General features: G+C 46.5%; 3 protein-coding genes and 1 long non-coding RNA gene across 10 annotated transcripts in view; 1 reads left to right on the top strand and 3 right to left on the bottom strand.

Annotated features, from left to right (window-relative positions):
- Positions 1–1589: 1589 nt before the first annotated feature.
- LOC147244399 (protein SET-like) lies at positions 1590–8436 on the bottom strand. Its single transcript, XM_086187489.1, has 8 exons — positions 8203–8436; positions 6452–6509; positions 6232–6374; positions 5820–5923; positions 4270–4383; positions 3886–4056; positions 2538–2666; positions 1590–2453 (listed from the first exon to the last, which is right to left on the bottom strand). Exons 1-8 carry the CDS (start codon positions 8270–8272, stop codon positions 2433–2435), a joined length of 810 nt encoding a protein of 269 aa, XP_086043615.1. The 5' UTR covers positions 8273–8436; the 3' UTR covers positions 1590–2432.
- Positions 8437–9494: 1058 nt separating this feature from the next.
- LOC147244398 (uncharacterized) lies at positions 9495–12583 on the bottom strand. Its single transcript, XR_015110407.1, has 3 exons — positions 11086–12583; positions 10248–10371; positions 9495–9924 (listed from the first exon to the last, which is right to left on the bottom strand). It is a non-coding gene; the product is annotated as an uncharacterized LOC147244398 (long non-coding RNA).
- dync2i2 (dynein 2 intermediate chain 2) lies at positions 11966–18078 on the top strand. The gene is made up of 9 exons (XM_086187487.1): positions 11966–12199; positions 13194–13454; positions 13539–13648; positions 13754–13911; positions 14042–14151; positions 14558–14728; positions 16427–16659; positions 16732–16889; positions 17011–18078. Exons 1-9 carry the CDS (start codon positions 12122–12124, stop codon positions 17247–17249), a joined length of 1518 nt encoding a protein of 505 aa, XP_086043613.1. The 5' UTR covers positions 11966–12121; the 3' UTR covers positions 17250–18078.
- The window catches only part of sptan1 (spectrin alpha, non-erythrocytic 1), a 44154-nt gene continuing 40918 nt past the window's right edge, over positions 17342–20577 (bottom strand). For all 7 annotated transcript variants that reach the window (XM_086187480.1, XM_086187483.1, XM_086187482.1 and 4 more), the window contains 6 exons: positions 19059–19113; positions 18566–18762; positions 18416–18469; positions 18185–18331; positions 17857–18004; positions 17342–17780 (listed from right to left, as the gene is read on the bottom strand). In XM_086187480.1, coding sequence (XP_086043606.1) covers positions 17655–17780; positions 17857–18004; positions 18185–18331; positions 18416–18469; positions 18566–18762; positions 19059–19113 — 727 coding nt within the window. In that variant the 3' untranslated portion in view covers positions 17342–17654. The remainder of the gene's footprint in view (positions 17781–17856; positions 18005–18184; positions 18332–18415; positions 18470–18565; positions 18763–19058; positions 19114–20577) is intronic.

Raw genomic sequence — 20577 nt, 5'->3', positions numbered from 1 at the left:
GGTTAGAGGACCTTAGCAAGATGGCGGTTGGAGACACGCGGCCCGCGTACCTGAGGGCAGCATCATGACCCGCAGTTCTTGCTGACACATAGAGAACCCCAGTCTGCTGCTGTCAGTGTTGGACGGACCTGTGGAAACCCGCTGATAGAGGCCTGATTCTCTGAGGGAGAACCCACTTCCAGCAAATGTTCCAGCTGCCAGGGTGGGAGCTGGAACATTTGCTGGTGCACGTGAAGTTTGCTCTTTTGCTCCATGACGTCACAGTAGTTAGACAAAGTTTCTTACTATGTTAATGAAGATGATTCTGCTGAATTGTTGACCAGTTACCCGCCGCTGGATTATATCCTCGTTAGTGAGACACCCACACTAACGAAGGATAGAGCAGGTAACAGAACTACTGTAAGAACGTTCTCACAAGGCAGTCACACACTCTTCACCTCTAGACATGTTTCTTACATTAAAAATCCTGCCTCTGCTCCTCCTGCTATAGTAGTAGGAGTAGTAGTAGTAGTAGTAGTAGTAGTCAAGCTGATTTCACAGTACTGGACATTCTAGCCTGACAGATGGCTGGAACGTTCACACGAGACAACTTGTATGAACGTTTTTGTTCACACGCCACATGATCAGGCATCACCAGGGGTCACACTTTACAACCTGATTCACTCTGGGGGGTCCAAACTGTTTTGGCTCCAAAGTGACCAGATAAACAAGCCGTTACCAGACAGGTCCAGAAGTGAATGTCATTCATCAGAAACAAACCAGTTGTTTACCTGCTGATTTGCTGCAAGACAGAAAAGAAGAGCACCTGAGTGAAGACGTGGATTGGAGGCTGGTGCTGGTAACACGAACACCCCCAACAGTTCACTGTTTGCTCACAGGTCTCCTCCAGGTGTGACGTATGTGCAAATGCACAAACTTCAACACTTCCTGGATTTAAACTCCAAAAAAGTCTTGGATATTTTCTTATTAAAGTGACTTACAGGATCAGTTTTCTTCATCACACTGGCAGAAATGGCTGCAAAGGTCATGCGTCATTATGAATAAACAGTGATAACACTATTAAGCGCTTGTGAAGAGTCATACTTTTCCATCAGTGGGAACTACTAGGATCCTGTCTGCATCATTACAAGCTTGTTCTTCATCTCACCTCTGAGCAGGCCTGGCAGCTAAACAGACGGATCCAATAAATCAGCACTGTAAAAGACGGGTCCATCCAAAATGTTTATTTTAAAACCCCACTTGCAACAAGGTGGGAATTAACAGGACACACCTAAACAGTAATGGTTAACAGTCACATTAGAAATCAGTTTCATACAACAAGTCTTCATATTAGAATCCACAGCAGCTGGACACCGAGCCTGTGCTGAGGCTCAATCACAACTTCCTGATTTATCAGTTTTGAATTTCATTTTTTTTTGTTTTGTTTTTCAGGTGCAACCACCGAATATATGGTTAGGGGCACTGTTGAGATAGGCTGGGACAGTGTCTAGTGCTGGCAAGCCTGTTAAAATAAACCCAGCATTAGCTGATGTAGTACTGTAGTAATAGCTGCTGCTGAAATGCCCAAATATGATCAAACTACTCCAAACATCAGGTACGGATTTATTGCAACAAAGAAATTGGTAAACTTGATTTCTTAACAGGTTTCCAGTTGAACACAACACCCCCATATCCCCCATCTCAAAATATTAAGCCAAGATCAAAATTAGATTTTTAGATTTATAAAAAATGTACACTTCAAACATGGTTTTGGGTGTCTGTAAAACAAAGTAATGCAAAGGTATTTAACAGAAGTCCAGCGTTTGTGTCAACCCTCCCCTTCACCGCCTCCACTCAGGGACTCTCGCCAGGACGTGAATATCCAAAAACTTTTACAAGGATTGCAAGGAACAAGCTGGTGCTTTCAATCAGTTCCATTAGTACAATAAGTCACAAAGGAAAATGCAACTTCTAAGAAACCTAAGTATCCCCGCCCCTCCGGATATAATACACATTTATAGTTTTATATATATAAAAGTGGCTAAGGATGCTATGATGAACTTATCACTGCACCATGGCTTATTTTTTATTGAACTCACAACTTCAACAGAAACTGTAATTTGATATTTTACATAGAAATTGCTATCGTAGGTTTCTGAAATCTACGTCGATGCCGTGCAGAATGCTACCATTTTTAAATTTTTATTATTCTTTTGCATGTCTTTGGGAGATGTAGAGAAAAACGTGATAGGTGAGACTTCCAGAGAGCCGATGAAGACCTGCTGTGACTGGAGACATGATGGGCAGGCGTCGGCTGCACGGGAAGAGGACAGACAGGCGGACAACACACAGGAAGAAAACAAAACTGCCCTCCCCAATCCAGGACAACAACAAAAAATAAAATTGCTCCCGTGGGTTGTAGATGACCACGAAGGAAGGACGCGAAGGAGTGTTCAATCATCCTCGCCATCATCCTGAGAGGAAATAAACCTGAGTTACTGGAAACCTACATTACGAGCCATCACGGCTGAAACACTCCAGATCTGTCGGGTCGTTACCTCTCCGTCTTCTCCGTCCTCATCCTCATCCTCACCGTCCTCTTCCTCCCCTTCATCAATATCTTCCAGGCCCTCCTCTTCATCGTCTTCATCTTCACCATCACCTTCCTCATCCTCCATGTCTGGGACCTGAGGAGCATTGACGCATTAATCACATGGTCCTGGTTTGATGTTGGAGACACATTCAGTGTTTATCATTTCCCTTGCAATGTTCAGACGTCCACCAAAGCCAACGTCCAGGCCCAGTCACTCTGCTTGGGTCCTAAAAAGAGCTGCAGTGCCTGCGTGTGCGCGCGCTGTGGATTTGGCTTGAAGGAGCTGACTGATGCTGCACTGTGGTGCAAATTTCACTTCCCGTGTCCACTAGGTTTACCCAGGTTGGAAATTCATGTGTATGTGTGTGTGTCTCTGCTTCACAGACGCTGTCACACACACACATCCCCACGGGGCTATCATTTCAGTTTCACACTACTAACAATAGCTGCACTTCGGTCCATCAGCTCGTTACAACTTTGCCCAGGTCGAAATTACAAATAAGCGTATAAAGGTTTGTTTTTGGACAGTTCTGCAGTATGTAATTGGGGGCTAGGGGGCGCCACTTGCTTCAACTAATAATATGTGGCTGCCTCTTGATGCAGTACCACTTATGTGTGTTTCAGATCAAATGTGAGATGGCTCTGGTTGACTCACTGGGACTGTTTAAAAGAGCCCTTGTCATTTCCACCACCAGGTGGTGCTATGACTAATCGGCCTCACAACCCATTTGTATTGCATTGGCCCTCCCCTCACCAAGTTTGACCATAGACCACCAAGACCTAATGATTTCTGCCCACTCACAACATAGGAACTCATCAACAGAGTGAACACGTACCTGTAAACACAACATTAAAGCTCTAATGTTCTCAAATTAAGTAGAATTTCAAACAAACCAAAAACTCATTCTCAAAATCAGATTTCGTTTTGCTCGAGGGCTGAATACTACTGGTTTGTATCTTCATTGGTGCAAAGCTGCAAATAAATAATAACTGCAACCTACATCTGGCGCACGGCATTTTTACTTTACTTAATGAAGCATGTAGACGCAGAATTAAAGGAACAAGTCAATATTTTGAGAAATTCACATATTGTCGGATTTTAGAGCCAGACCAGCAGATAGAGACATTTCTGTCCTCTCTGGTGCGTTAGAGAGCTCCAGACCTTCACTGGACGGCTGACTGCTAGTTAGCTAAGCTGGGTGAACGCCAACAGTCGGCAGCAGAGAAATGGTGAATCGACTATGTTGCTCTTCCTTCACAGCACACAAAGCTCTTCACAGTGACATCCCATTTACACACACACGCGCTCCTACCAGGTAGTACTGCAGCGGGTTGGGCCAGATGTCGTCCTTTATCACTTCCCCCAGCTCGTCAGCGCCTGCGTCCGAGTGGTCAGTAAACCAGGTGAAGAAGCTCTCGGGCTCCTCGTGCTGCCTCTTCTTCCCAGCCTTGTTGGGAGTCTGGCCTGTACGCTTCGTCAGGTCCTGAGCAGGAAAACGGGTTTGGTTTAAGATAGCAAGAGCAAAGTCTCAATCGGACCAAAACAACTACGAATGTGGCCACACATGAAAAAACAAAACAGACGAGATCACTAGAAATGCAAATGAGCAGAAGACTGCTACATGTATGAGGCTGTTGTGGTACAAATACACACGTGAGTCATGAAAAGCTCAGAAGAATGCCAGGAACCAACCAACCTTTCCAGCTTTCCATTTGATTTCAGTGGATTTTGAAACAGGATCTCCACTGTCGTTGACATTAAACTCTTTGGAGAGGGCTTTGTTCTCAAAGTACGGGTTCTCATCAAAATACTGCAGAAGAGAAACATCTGAATCAATATCTAACTCCATATACAAAGTAAACACACGCAGGAGCCGTGGGACTGTAGTATTCTGTTACTCTGGTTCAGTCCGCACTCTCGACAGTCCCTGGTGTCGCTCTCACACACAGACGAGATTCCTCTCCGCACCAACCTTCACTTCTTCAGAGAAGATTTAATTTGACTTTAGTCCCCATCACAAATTGTGACTACTGATTACATTTTGAGTCTTATTTGGACAGGAAACTATTACATGAGGTGCGAGGTAATACTGGCCAAACTGCAGAGGTGGCGTGTGATCTTCCTCCTGTGTCAAACTGGGATATTCACAATCAGGGTATGAAATTGAGAAAATATTTTGAGGGCAATGTTGGCCCTCACGGTTTACAAAATTGGGGGAATTTTTAAAATGACCGAGAGCTATGGAAAAAATTGTAGTTAGAGCTTGATCATTTTTAGGGCCCGACTATAAACTTGGCCCACCGGTTTAATCGGCTAATTATAACATTAGAGCATAATCTGTAATCGGCCAAAAGTTGGCTGATTTAAAAACATAATTTTCAGTAATAAACGCTGTTAATAAGATGTTTTTCTTAGAAATGTTGTCCTTGTGTATCCAGTAGATGGCGCTCTAACTCCTCTCATGGTGCACATCACTGATATTATCAGTCCAGCGTGACATGATATGTTAGCAGGCTAAAGAGAGCTAGGCTAACCTAGCTTAAATATTAGCTACCTTGCTAAACTGTTTCACAGTGTTACGACACCATGAGTGATGTAACGGTAACGTTGCAGTACCTCAAAGTAGTATTGTGCTCACTCAGGCAGCCGCATGCTACCAGACTAGATGAGACCAGAGCAAATCAGGATAATGCTTCGTCGCCGTGGGCCAGTCAAGAATTTACAGTTCAAAATCCTTGCTGGCAGGGTCCATCTCTTGTTGACGTGTATGTGGGAGTTTTGGTAGGATCTGGTGGAGGAACTGTGACTGGTTCACTTTGGTAGGTGGGTGGTTTAATTGGCTTCACCAAACAGCGGTCTATGATCTACCGCAGCAAGGCAGCTTCAGGTAGGAGATGTAGTGAGGAGCGTCGTCAAATGTGTGAGAGGTGGAGGCGCGCACCCTCCCATTTACGTAATCAGTGCAACCTTGTTAATGCCAGGAGAACAATAAATTGTTGGTAAAAACTTTGGGGCAATTTTGCCCACCCCAGGAGGGTTTTTTTGGGGGGCATTCTTGGTGAAATTGGGGGGCCAAATGACCCGTGGCCCTCGCCAATTTCCACCACTGGGTATGATAAAGATTCCATTGTTGATTCCCCACCATGCTTTGTTAGACAGTTCATGCGATAATGAGTTCTGTGCACCAGCATCTCTGAGCAGCTGCTTGGGCCAAGATGCAACTGTTCCACTTGACACGATACTCACAAAATCTATTCTATAGCCAGACTTGATATCCTCGAACTCTGTGACCTCCACCCTCGACAAGTAATGGAGTGCTTCTTCATCCTCCTCCCCCAGAAGAGCTGAAACTACAGGTCACACACACGGTTAGTTTAGCCTCACTTCACCGTTCTCTCTTCCACATAGTCCACCAAAGAGGAACAAAAACACATGCAGTTGTAAATACTGGAGCCAAACCGATGCTGATGCCAGTGAGAGATTCTATCATTTCAACGACTGAACTCTCACCAATAACACATTCTACTCCATTATCAAACATCTCTGGCAATAGTAACTGGTTCACATCAGCCAGGTGGCCAATGACCCGGTCAGGCTCCAGTAAACACATCATCAACTACTTAAAATCATAAACACTAATAAAAATGTAGCAAGTTACCTTGTGGATGGTTGACGAATGTTGTGACCCAGAAGTTGGGGATTTTGGCTATGAGTTCTGATCGCTTCTGAAAGAATGGCTGGCGTAATTTGTTGTACTTCTGCTCTACTTTTAAAATTTCTTCACTAGCCTGTTCGTTCAGTCTGTGGAGGGGGGGCAGAAACATGAGAACTGTTTTCTTTGTCTTTCCTTTATGAATTCAAACAAGACAGACACTCACCTGTCAATTTCGTTCTGTACTTCGTCAATGTGTTCGATTGCTTCCTGTTGCTCTTTTTCTGAAAGGAAAACAAGACTATTTTAATTTTGGATTGTGGACTGGAAACTTGATGTAGCTTTAAAGCCATTAAATCATCTATCTGCTACTCTAGCGTTTATATTAAATGGGCACCTAAGTTAGGATTTCAGAGAGGTTCTTTGGAAATACAGTCCAGGTCTGAGGAACCTGATGTTATCGCAGCATCTACGCTTGCCTCTTTAGAACACTGAGCTTAACATTTCCTTAAGTCTCTAGAGTAGCTGAAGCAGCGTAGAGGACCTGCTGCTGGAAGACTAGACATTCCCCAGTTGTTGAACTAATACAGGATAACCTGACAACAAGAACAACAGCCCCCCATACGTCTCAAGTGAGTAACTCAGACTGTTATCAGAGTTCCACTCAAACACAAAAATGTTCAACACACTGAACAGAAGCATGACTTCTATCACTACCTCAAATCTTGAGCTCAGTAATCTCATCAATGACTGAAACAGAGAACATGAGGAATCCTTAGTCAAGCTAACAACCGAGGTTTGGGTTTGTTTGATTTAAGAATAAATACATAAACAGTATAGAATGGAATCTTTGTTCTTAACTGTGACAATCATTACTAAGGATCTAGAGTTGAGGAGGACATTCGGTCACAGCAGCGAGGGCCAGTTCAGAGTGCGGGGACAGCACCACAGCAGGAGGGCCAGGATTGTCATTATCCACCTGACATGTTGGTCAGACACCTTTCAAAATTGATGGAAAATATTCAGTCTTAACTACAAGTTCAAAGTTTAAAAGGTTGGTGAAACTGAACATAAACTCAATACTTAATCTCAGAAGCACAGAAAGCCTCACTTAGACAACAGAAACATAGAGAAAGTAACCGGTCAATTCCAGAATTCCACAAAGACTGTTTCTTAAGGTGCAGGTGTAATTTAAAATCACTCTGCACATCGTGCACGGCGTGGTGTCCGCGCGTGCGTCTGATCAGACCCTCTGTAAACTGGGGCTTCCTGTTGCAGCTAAAGGCGGCCTGGTTTGAATGAGGGGCTCTGCAGCGTCTCGCTGCTCGGTTCCAGCCGCGGACACTAAGCACAGTCAACACATCTACAGGGGAGTCGAGCCGCTCCGGCCGCGGTTAACCGTGCGGGCAGTGAGCGTTAGAATTCTATCCAGGTCCAGTAGTGAGCCATTCACATGTATCATCTCATCAGTGGTCGGCGCTTTCTGGCTGCACAGCGTCTACCGTGAATACTGCACTCGCGTTAGCTGTGGTCGTGTTTAAGGCTTCAGCCATGGAGACGGTGAGCAGACGCGCGGCTGCTAGCGGCGTCCACGGTAACGTAACGAGCGGCTGACTAAACCTTCCCGGTGGATCTCCATGAACAAGACGTGCACATCGCGCTATATGCAGATTAAGCGACGCAAACACCGGCCTCCCTCATTTAAACTGGTAGCTAATGTAAGCTAATAGCTAGCTAACCATTCAAGTTGACCAAACAATTAGCACAGGCTAGCATGCTACATCCCTGTGACAGCCGCACACAAAGGCATCCAGCACCGACGCAAGTGTGTTGCAAACGCTGAACCGTGCGGTTCAACCTCACACTGAGCGAGTTACATTGTCAGTGCACAACTAACTACATAGAAAATGAATCACAAAACGATGAAAACTAATGAAAATGGCGTTGTAAGCAATAACCGCCATTCCTTAACGTTACCAGAGGTCTCGTCCGCTCCGTCGTGATTTGAATTACCCTTCCTACTGACTTTCGTCGATGAGGCTGACATGGCTGCCGTTTCTATCGTGACTCTTCAGGCCAGATGTATTTTCTAGCGGTGTGTAACTCTTCTCTGGAGGTTAAAAATTACTTCCACCTTACATAGAGTGCGTGTCTAAAAGCACACGATGAGGAGGGATGAGCGCAGTTTCGCACGCTTGTTTCTCTCAGTGGCGCTCCGCCGCTGAACATATTGGCGGCGCTCTACCGCCCCCAGCTGGCCGGAGTGCAACACGTCACGGCAACAGGCGGCACACAAGTCCCGGTAAGCGCGCTCTTTTACTTTGGTTTCCCATCCTTGACAACTTGTGTATGATTACTGGAAGTCCTGTGTGTAAAGCTGTAAACTTAATGAGGCTTTCTTCAACAGAGAGCATTAGGCTCTAATTCAATCTCAACCATCTTAATTTCTTTCTGTTCTCTGACAGTCAATAAGAGGCTTTCTGCCTTGCAGTTGTAGACAAAAGAAATCAGTCAACACATGGAATTCCCTGTGATATAACTTGATAAGTGGCATTAAATGGTTTAACATTTCATATTAAGAGAAATTGTCTTATCATAATCTGTCTGATTGCGTGAGTAATTGAGTTGGACAACCAAAAAATTAATTTGTATACCATCATTAGCCAAGATTCCCTGTACAGCCATCACATTCTTCCGGGCCAATCAAAATGATCCTCTGAGAAACATAATTTTATTGTCTTATTCTTTTAAATGGATGATTGTGCTGAATGAGGTTTGTGGTGCTTTCGGTCAAATTTAAATATACTGAAAATATATTGGGACTCCAAGCTTTCAATGTTCTTACAGCTTCGTCTGTTGTTGTAGGTCATGTGAGCACTATTTTAAATGACACTTGAGCTTCAATGCTGATCACCTGAGACCTGATAGGCTTGTAGCTGAGAAACATTTTAGAAAGTTCCCCCTACCAGAAACAGCTATGTGAACCATCAGTACTGCTGGTATTTAATAACTACCATTTCAAGAATTTCCCCGACACCTGGAAAGTTATTCTGGCCTTTAACACTCCTGGGGAAAAGTGCCTGGGCTGCACATGGAAAGATCATCCTGATTATCATTCAAACCCTGGAAACCAGGAACTGAACAATGTGTTCAATGCATAAATGAACCTGGGTTAAAAACCACCAGGTCAGTCTAATGTTTTTTTGCAATTACAAAGTAGACCTTGTTGTAGCCCTGAATGCACCACACGTACACACACCAGCCAGTCTATGTCTGTTTATTTTAACACATCAGATGTCTTGATTTTGCTCAAAGGGTCTTCAGGCCCCTGTTCAATAAGTTGCTACTAAGAAATTCCTCAGTAAGTACATAAAAACATTACATTAAAACATTAAGAGGCAGTGTAGTGTATAGCCTAGCTGAATTAACTTGTTGAAGGTCATTTTTTGAAAGCAATAGGGGACATTTGTCTCCATCTTCTGGCAGTGACAGTTATTTTAATCAACTTTCCACCCATCTTAAAGTCACAGGCTTCACCACAGCTCTTTCTGATGTTGCCTCTGTAAACAGATTATGTATACAATCACAGAATCTGCAGTCTGCAGGGGGGAAATGTCAGGAAGTTTCTGGCTTCATTTTCCATTGGAGCAGCTTTGACCAGTCAGGTTAGAGCGGACCTCAGTTACGTCCACATCAAGTCTGTGTGGAGCACAAAAGAGATGAACACATGAGCCAGAGTGCATCCATCCATCCATTGTGTTCCCCTTATTCCTGTTCAGGGTCGTGGGGGGTGGAGCCTATCCCAGTGGCTTTCAGGCGAGAGGCAGGGTACACCTTTGACAGGTCACCAGTCCATCACAGGACCAACACATAGAGACAGACAACCATTCACACTCACAGTCACACCTACGGTCAATTTAGAGTCTGGATTAACCTGGTCCCTCTTGATGTCTTTGGACTGTGGAGGAAGCTGGAGTACCAGAGAGAACCCACACAGGAACAGGGAGAACATGGAGACTCACACAGAAAGATCCTGTGATGGAGCCAGGACTGGAACCCGGAACCTTCTTGCTGTGAGGCCACAGTGCTGACCACTGCACCACCGCGCTGCCAAGCCAGAGTGCAAGGTTGGAAAATGTCTGCAGTCTGATGATGGAACAAGGTGGGTTTAGTGGTTAAAAACTGTTGAATGAACAAAACTGACTACTTTTGAAACAAACAATGCACATCTTTATCATCTTTCTACTCCATGCAAACGTCTCAAGTTGCTGTAAAGTCTATACACAATGAGCAGTGGACAGAGAGAGGAAGTCTGGGACCAGAAATCTGCTGGCGACACCGGAACCATGAAATACTGGCCCTTGTTCTCAGAGGCTACATCCTCAGACACAGCTGATGGGCTCTGAGGATGACTCTGTAGTGACACTTTCTGCTGTAAAATGGAGGATTAATAGTTTGGAGCCTCAATCAAGCCCTGACGACTCATGCTCCATCAGAATTTGATCCATTTGGTATGGTAACGTTTGGAAAGTCTAGAGGAGCTGCACTATTAAATGATTCATCCCCAGAAGGCTAGCCAGAAGTAGATGGTGTCCCCCTTCTAAACAGAACCCCCCCCCCCCCGAGGATTTATATGAAAATATGACACTCTAAAGTTTGAAATTTGCACCAATTATAAAGGTATGATTTAAAATATGGTTAGAATCCTTTAATCAATCTTTATTTATACAGCATCAATTTACAACAAAAGCCACCTCAAGGCACCTCATACAAAGAGCAGGTCTAGCAGCTTCCTCTTTCATTGGGATGAGAGAGACCCAACGTTCCCACGTGAGCAAGCACTCGGCGAGAAAAACTCACTTTTAACAGGAAGAAACTTCAGGCAGAACCAGGCTCGGAGTGGGCGGCCATCCGCATCGACCGGTGGTCAACTGATTTCTAAGACGAAAATGCCTCACAGAGGCCTGACAGGATGAGCTCACAGGGGAGGTCGCCATGTTTGGATGTCTGTGTGTTACACACTTAATTTATGTTTACATGACAGAATCATTATAACTTAATACAGTGGGATATTCGGTTCCGAACAAGTCAATTCAAATTATGTGATTCAAACATATTAAAATACTTTTTTTTTCAAACGTAATTATGCAGCTCAAACTTAGGTGGTTGGAATTCGGCTTTTGCAAACAGAATTCTGCCCACCGACAGCCGCTACGGCAGTACGGTGGTGCAGTGGTCAGCACTGTGGCCTCACAACTACAAGTTGCGGGTTCGAGTCCCGGCTCAGGGGTGGGATCTTTCTGAGTGGAATTTTCATGTTCTCCCCGGTACTCCACCATCCAAACACATGCAATTGGGGACGAGGCTGATTGATACTCTAAATTGAGGTGTGAATGGTTGTTCGTCTCTCTATGTTGACCCTGCGATGGACTGGCGACCTTGAACCCCGCCTCTCACCCGTAGATGCTGGGATAGGCTCCACCCCCGTGAACCTTAATGTGTAGGAATAAGCGGAAGATGACGATGGGTGGGTATCCACTACATTGCATTATTAATCCTAACCCAGGATCGTTACTTACTCCTTAAAACAAAGAGGGAACAGCTGCAGTATTGTGCACTACTATCTTCAACTGCATATTTAATCTTTCAACAACGCATTTATTGATCCTCCACATCAGTGTGCTGGGTGTCGTGCTCCCGGGTTGTTTTGTGCTGTTTAACCAAAGCGGAAGTGAGGGCGGGGTTTCTCCCGCGTTGTAACCACGGTAACGGCGGGACCGGAGAGAACGGGACCACGCAGATATTCCGCAAACCTGTTGATTCCTGGGTCACGTCACGATGTTAGTTGGCCCAGCTAGTGTGCACTGTTATATGACGTCTGTATTGACAGTTAAGAATGTTTACTGACGAAGTCTTTCCTTCACTGGACATCCCGTCATCGTGGAGGAAATCCCAGCAAGCGGTGCAGGAGTCGGTACGTTTGAGCAACAGTCTTTCAGTCAGTAAAAGCTCCATTATTAGGACGAAGGGAGGATTGTGCAGGCCTGCGGTGTCCCGCGGTTGTCAGCTAGCATGATGGGAGCTAACAGTAGAGCAAGGCGGAGCAGCGAGGAAGAGCTCGGGTTCCTCGGTAAAACGTCACACGGCGGCAGAACCACTTAACGAAGGATGCAGACACATTTAGCCTCGGCGGCTAAACGCAAAATGACGTTACTGGTCGACGATTGGCCCTGCGACGGAATGGCGACCCGTTCAGAGTGAACCCCGCCTCTCGCGCAACGAGAACTTGGATAGGCTCCAGCCCCGACCCCCCGACCCCTAACAGTCAAGCCATGAGTTAAATGGTGTAGAAAATGGATGGACGGATGGCCGACGATTAAGATTCTTCTTTGAGATTGACGGAGGACGTACAGGCGCATTACTGCAACCTACCGGTCTGGAGTGAGAATCAGTAAGTTAGGCGGAAAACGTCAACAAAAGAAAGAATCCAACAGTAAAGAAAGAAATTGTATCCTATTCATAAATGCAGTATCCTTCAAGTATTAAATTAGATGGCTGGGGATGCTCCATGCTGCTGCTCCACACAGTGAGATTAGGTTCAGCTCCTCCTCCTCCTCCTCCAGGTCTGATGACTCCTGTGTTTTTGGTTGTTTTTCGGATTGTCACAGCAACTTAAGTTGCATATTGCCTTCTACTGTACTGTATGTTTGTAGAACATGATTCTGATGATGTAGATGTAGACAATAAATAAAAAGTTGCTGTGGTCTAGTGAGTAGGAGTTGAACCAGGTGGGGGTTGGTCTGACTCACATCCCCAACATTGTGAAGCCGCCTCCACCTACCAGGTAGGAGACACTGTTCAGTAAGGAGACCTTCAACACTGCAGTGCCACACTCTCATCAATGTTGAAACGGTGAAAAATGCATAATGTTCTATGTTAACTCACTGAAGAACACGCATGTGATTCAGAGAGGCTGTCAGACCAGAGAGCAGCAGTCTGCTGAAGCACACGCACAGACTGGGACCAACAGCAGCAGCTGGACCCAGACGGAGCTCCAGGATGGCGCCACAGAGCAGCTTCTCCTGCAGCACCATGACCAGCTGCAGGCGCCTGGCCTGAAAGACTTCCTGCTCCGGGTTGAGGACGTGGTCATCAGGGAGCTGGTCAGAAATGCCAGGAGTCATGCGTTCGATGGCTTCCAGGTGAACTGGGATGATTGCAGTCACATGGTGAGCAGCGGGAGCAGCACCTCGGTCAAAGATAAACGCTGCTGTTTCAACAGCTGGTAATGGGTGAGTCTCCTGTGTTTGCAGCTTTCATGCCTCCATCGACTTCAGCATCCCAGTGCTCAAGAGAGAGATCTTCATGTGACCAGTCTGTCGTGGAGTTGTACTGGTGCAGTTCTGGCCTGTGCTTATGGTCGGTAGGTCAGAGTTCTACCCACTAACATTGATCCCAGACCTCCATTCTCAGAATCGCTGAAAACAAAGCACTGAGAAACTCCCCTAGTGTGTTTTTCCATCTTCAGCATTTTAGATGGAGACTGGAGCACTGAGAATTCCTATGTGTGCACGTGGAACCTGGACCGGAGAAACCTGAGGCCCAAACACGCTGATATGGTCATAGATGTTCCCACTGCCGTCACTGCTCTGTGCTGTCACCCTGAGCAGCCCGCCTTCATCGCAGGTCCACGCTTCCACCACACCACAGCATCAACTGGCGGAGTGAAGCTCACTCTAAACTGTGTGTGTGTGTGTGTGTGTGTGTGTGTGTGTGCTCGTACGTGTGCGTGCACGTGTGTGCATGTGCTCTTCAGGTGGTCTGTACAGTGGAGAAGTGGTGGTCTGGGACACCAGTCAGACTAAGGACCCCGTCCTGGCTCGGACTGGGATGTCGGTAGACAGCCATCGAGAGCCTGTTTATCAGGTGAGAACTGTCAGCCACACCTTCTACAAGGTTCCAGGTTAGCAGAAGGCTAACAGGAAGTAGCTAGCTCCACCCATTGCTCAGAAAGCATTCTTCCGGCAGTGCAGGAATGTCCTCACAGACACAAACGCCATTTAGTGTGAAATACAGACAGATTGACTGGTGGTGATGAACTGAATGATCAAACTGAGAAGTGGTTTGAAGGGGAAACTTCTATGAAAATATGATGCGTTATAGTTTTAATTACAACCAAATCAAACATAACATCATGATTGTGACGGGATAAACTATGAATCAGTTGGGATCACAGCAGAGTAGAACATTCCAACTCTTTGCGACCAGCACCAATTCACAGCTACGCCAGAGACAGCCACCTCACACCTGGTGTCCTGTTCTTCACGTTCAGGTTTCCTGGGTGCCTCTGGACAAGAAAGGAGAGTTTGGTGTGCTGAGTGCATGCTCAGGAGGACGGGTACTGCTGTGGCTGGTGGACTCCGAGCAGGCCGGCCTTGTCCTGACTGCAGCCTATGCCCTGATGAGACAGCAGCTTCCCCACAGCAGCAGCAGCAGTTTCAAGGTGACGCGCAGCATGAAAGCACACTGGAACCTGACCCTCACAGCCCTCACCTGCCTATAGACCTCTGAAGGTTGATCACACACACACATTCACACACTGCAGCTGCAGATTAAAGCTGCTATAACTTATATTTCTCTATAATCAGGATTTATGAAATGAGAATATAATGAGAGAGTTGGAGGTTCTGTGTTCAGGTCAGTCAAGTCATTCTGATTGACTCTCATTGTTTGTGTGTGTGTGTGTGTGTGTGTGTGTGTGTGTTAACATATCAACTAGCAACTTGATATGTTGATATGACTTGAAATTCGTTAATGAACAGACTTGCTGCCCAGGTCCAGGCCCAGGTCCAGGCCCAGGTCCAGGTCCAGGTCCATGACGCAGCACCACTTTTACTGATTGATTGTTTTTGTGAACAGCTGAGTGGTGTGTCATTGTCAGAGTTTCTGCCGTGGGGGATTGTGGGTCAGCATTCGTCCCCTGTCTGTTTGATAGGATACTCCAGTGTAGCTATGCATAAGGAGTTCATAGAGGAAGCACTTAGCCTTCTTTCCTACGTGATTTGGAGGATTCAGACAGCCCTAATCATGGTGGCCATGGAAATACTTCTCAGCTAAGCAAAACTGACAAGTCAGATGCATGTCAGGTTTGTGTAGAACATGGTGATGCACACAGCTCCATGTAGCACCAACGGGCTGGTAAACTGGGGTGTGTTCCAATCGTCTGTTGTACGCAGGAAGGATCCTGAGTGACGTCACCTCGTAGCTCTCTGGCCGCCATGATCAGAGCGGTTTGAATTCACTAAAACTCAGGAAAGAAGCTCCAGCACTTCCTCTGGAAGAGGAGAGGATAATGTCCCACAATCCCTTGCAGCAGGAACTCAGATCATCAGGTAATTTGAGCCTCCCTGTAAGATTTGATGCGGTAGTTTGATTAAACAGCGTCAACAAATATCCATAGGTCATGTTTTCATGGGAATTCCACGTCAGTCCTGGCTCTTTTCCCGTTCTTAAAATGCTGCCTGGAATAGAAATGAATCCAGAACCAGAGAACATGTCTTCACTCTCCAACATATTTCAGAAGCTACAAGTTGAGCAGTTTCCTCTTGAGAGTTTAGCACTGCAACAGAAGTTGCTGCTGCACACATGGACACGTTTAGAAGGACTTTAGCTGGCATGACATCATCAGATCTATGACACGCACTGAGGTAGGAGGGACTTTTTAAATACCCCTTGCTCTTCTGATGTGACCCCCCTATGGGCACCAAGCCTCAACTTGGATGCTGCTTCTCCTCTCAGCTGAGATCTTCTGTGACGATGAAGAGGCTCATCACCATCAGTACATCTGCTGGTGATATGTTGTCTGTTAGCAGGAGAACTCAATAAGTTGTGGATGGGATTTCATTAAATAGGTTTGGATGATGGAAATGGAATTGATCTGATGATGGCATATCCTGATTTGTGAGGTAAAGGGGGGGAGTTGAGGCGTCTTCTAGTAATCGTCTCTGCTCTGAAATAACTTGTTTTTGCTTCCAAGTGACAACACTTCATGATGATCTGTGAGTGCAGCTGAACGGCTCCGTCAGCCTGTGACAGTCAACACTGAGGGCATCACGACGGCGGCTGCTGGATCAATAAACCCTACCAAACCAGGCAGTTTTCAGTGTTTCCAGAAGAGCTGACTTTGTTCAACTGTCCCTAGGCTCGAGGTAGCAGCACGGTTGGTGTCACAACCTTGGCTCTGTCCCCCTGGGACTCAGATACTTTCCTGGTGGGGTCTGAGGGAGGTCTGCTCCTCAGATGCTCCTTCTCCTCCCAGACGCCAGCTGCTGTGGCTTCTGAAGGTCAGAGTGTGCCACTGAGAGCTCCGGCCGTCTTCTCCTTCCAGCCAGCCAGTGGCCCGGTTCACTCCATACACTGCTCGCCGTTCCACAGGTGGGTGTGCACGTTGTCACCCTTGACATCTCAGTAGAAATTTGACTTGGTGTGACTGGTGTGTCTCTTCAGGAACATTTTTCTGAGTGCAGGGACTGATGGCCTGGCCCACCTCCACTCACTGCTCCAGACCAACCCGCTCCTCTCCATCAGGGTCTCTGACTCCTATGTCTTTAAGGTGGAGTGGTCTCCAACCCGGCCGCTGCTTTTTGCTGCAGCCTCTGGACAAGGTACATCACACTGACAAGACTTCATATTCAGCCAATTTATACAGGAACTGGCTGGATTTTAAAACCCCAAAGTCAGACACAACCATTTTTTTCAGCTGAACATTTGCTCTCTCCCTCCCAGGTGAGGTGCAGCTGTTTGACCTGGGCCGCAGGTCTCAGAGGGCAGTGGCTATTATTGACCCGGGAGGTACTGGCCACGCTGCAATGTGTTTGGCCTTCAACAGTCAGAATCCACGTCTCCTGGCAGTAGGGAAAACAGACGGGGCCGTCAGCGTTTGGCAGCTGAGTACCGATCTGACAGAGCAGATGCCCACAGAGAGCAGCCAGCTGGAGCAGCTCGCCAGTCAAGTGGTAGAATGAGCCACTGGCAGAGCGATGGATGAAGCCCAGCAGTGGACTGTCTTTTATAGACCATGCAAGTGTGGAAGGGAAATAAATTCACCAGTTGAGGTTTCCAGTTCTAACCAGTAGCGTTTATTAAAGCACACTGCAGTTCAGGTGTTCCAACGTTATTGTTACTTATCGAGTGTTCTATTTGTTGAAAGCACAAGCTAACACAGCTAAAACAATCACATTCAAATGCAGACAGATCCACTATGCTACCATGAGAAGCACAAAGATTTAGAAGGTGAGCAGGTTACATAGAGCACAGGTAGGTTTTAGTGGTGAGAAATTCTAAAGCCAATCATGCAGTTTCAGCCATAGTTGTGTTAAGAGTGTGTGTGGGGAGAAACGCGTCCCGATTAGTCACTGGTGGGCGAGGGATCAGTTGACAAAGAGTGAGCGGGTGAATTCAACAAAGTCGAAGGCTGACGGCAGCTCGCGGCCCTTGCTGTCGAGGTAGGGCTTCATGTGTGAGAGGCAATAGTCCGCCTGCTCCTTGGTCAGGTTCTGGAAGAACAAAAGCAAAGTTAGACCCCTGAATAAAGGTCAGACTGGCAGAATCCAGAGGCTGAACCCAACAGACCTGGTAGAGCTCTTCTTTAGTCACGTAGGGTTTGTTCTCGGTGCTGAGAGCTCGGAAGGCGCTCTCGATCTCCTCACTTGACTTCACGTTCTCTGTTTCACGACTGATCATGAACGCCATATATTCCTGCAATGACACGTTTCCATCCCTGCACACAAAGACTCCTCACGGTCAGTCAGACGTCAATAAAACTCCAGCAACTCTCTCTGTCATTGTTAAAGGTGTTGTGTATGCTTTTTGGAGTATTTAAATGTAGACACTCATGCTGCAAGAGCCTCTCTGACGTCCACCCAGGTGAACCAGGTAACAATGTGAATGCATGCCAGACCTGTTGGGATCCACTGTGTCCAGTATGGCCTCAAACTCAGGATCTGGTTCTCCCTCCTCCACCATGGGCAGGTCGTAGCCCAGCGAGCGCAGACACGACTTGAACTCCTGGTGGTTCAGACGGCCGGACTTCTCCTTGTCGAAATGCCTGCAAATAAACAAGTGAAGGTGAGAATGTGGCTCGGTCCGACACAGAAACATCTGGAGCAGGAGTCGGGTCAGAACCACCTACTTGAACATCATGCTGAACTCCTTCAGAGCCTCCTCTGTCACTCCAGTGGTGTTCCTGAAAGATGAAGGACAAACCAACATTAGATCACATGGAGCCACTCAAGACCAGTGACACACACCACAGTGACTAGGTGTGTGTGTTGTTGTGTACCTGGCCTGGATCTGCTGCTCCAGGTTGTGTTGCATCCTCATTCCCAGCTGGTCCAGCTGGTCCCACTGCTGGGCCAGACCCACAGTGCTGTGCTCCGTGTACTTGTTGTCCAAGATCAGTGCTTCCTCCATAGCTGCACCCAAGTCCTCAATCTTCTTCAGCTGGCTGCGCATGGCTCGGATCTCCTGGTGCTTACGCTACACAAGCATGCGCACATGCACAAATACAGTTACACAACATCTTTAAACCTTCTAATTTTACCAACTGATTCATCTGAGACCTGTGGACCACCAGAACAAGGAGGACTCACTATGGGCCAATAGGAAGAGATTGTTCTGATCATCCTAACAAGCCATTGTTCAGCAGCGGTCATGTGTGATGCTAATAAAAAAAACGTGATGTGGCATTACCACCAACTCCGGTCTCCCTGGTCTCGGAGCAGTCCAGGCAGCACCAGGATTAGATTCTACTAACATCCAACAATGATATTTACCTTGGTGGCCTCCAGCTGGGACTCCAGTGTACCGGACTCCTCCACCATACATGACCTGACACCAACAGAGTGACATTAGGAGGGAAGGAGCACAGACTGAAGACAACTTCACTCACAGACACATCAAAACATTCTCTACATCTGCTAATTCAGTAAACAACATCAATGCATCTTTTCAGCTCTCGTGTTTGTCTTTGGTGTGTAATTTGGCATCAATCTAGCCTTTAGAACCATCTTCACTTCTAGAGTGGAACTGATTTCATGCCAAAAATCACCTATAACCTGGAGCATGCGGGGTTATGGCTCCTGCCCTCAGGCCTGGAAACTGCAGCAGGAGTGGAGGGACACAGTCAATTGAGACAGACAGTGACCTCAGGCTCCGTTTCAGAGAGGAGCTTCATCAAACTGAGTCTGACCCTAAACTGTCACTAGATTTAACCTCAAATAGGAAATTCTGAATTACTGGTCTCAGAACAGCTGATTTGAGTTAATTTAATCAACTGAGTAGCTTCACCCTGTGTTCAGCTGGTGCAGCACCACTGAAAAAAAAAAAATAGCCAAATCATCTAGAAATGATCCCACATCCCAGTCAAGGTCTCAACATCTAGGCTAACGGAGCCCTGTATTCATTCTATATAGCAGGTCGAACACACTTTATAACCCAACCTGGATCTTCATTCAGATGGTAAAAGTGCACTAAAATGCATGAATGAAGGGGGAAGGGAAAGAGCATTTGTGGCTCTGTTCTGCCCCTTTCACACTGAAAAATTAGTGTCAAGGCAGATTTTTGGACCTGTGTTTGCTTGGTATTAGGGCGCGTTCAAGCTTCCAAAAAACCCGGGTCTGAACTCTCGCTGTGGTGGCTGTGTGCTTGTGTTTTTCTCTCTCATACGTCATCGTACTGACAACGTCATCATTACACATAAACGTGCGCCGGAACACTGAGAGGTAAACAATCGACAACATGGACGTTGTCAAGTCGAATATTCGCGGGAAATCAACAGGAGGACTGATCTTACAGCAGAGGCCAGAACTTGATTGAGAGATGAGTGAGCAGCTGTCGCCCAGCCCAAGTTTTTTTCAGTTTTGTTTTTTTTCCCCCGGAGCTTCCACGATGACAGCTTGACAGGCGACACTGACAAAGTCAGGATGCGACGGGAAGGTCGCACAAAACCTGAGACGAGCCGAGCCGCTAAAATCCCGGGTCGCTTGGCAAGTTGGTCGACGCGGGTCAAAATGCCAAGTCCACCCTTTCAGAGTGCCGAAGAACCTGCGTTGACCCGCGTTTTTGGTGCAGTGTGAAAGGTCCTCCTTTACGGGTTTCTATTAACTCTCTTTCTGAAACAGAAAGAGAGTTTTCTACTCACTTCAGGGTGGACAGATTTCACTAAACCTGCTTTCTGAGATGGACCTCTGCTGTCACTGTTATGCCTGAAGACATGTCAACACAAGACCTCTGACTCTGATCTCTGTAGCGACATCAGACGTCAGTGATGTGCAGTTTCCATCCCTGAGGCAC

Source organism: Aulostomus chinensis, chromosome 19 (genome assembly GCF_037954235.1).
Source record: "Aulostomus chinensis isolate RoL2024-O1b breed Wild chromosome 19, RoL_Achi_v1.0, whole genome shotgun sequence".
Classification (NCBI taxonomy): Eukaryota; Metazoa; Chordata; class Actinopteri; order Syngnathiformes; family Aulostomidae; genus Aulostomus; species Aulostomus chinensis.
Note: the sequence above shows the minus strand (reverse complement) of the source record. Positions and strands in the feature narration are given on the sequence as shown.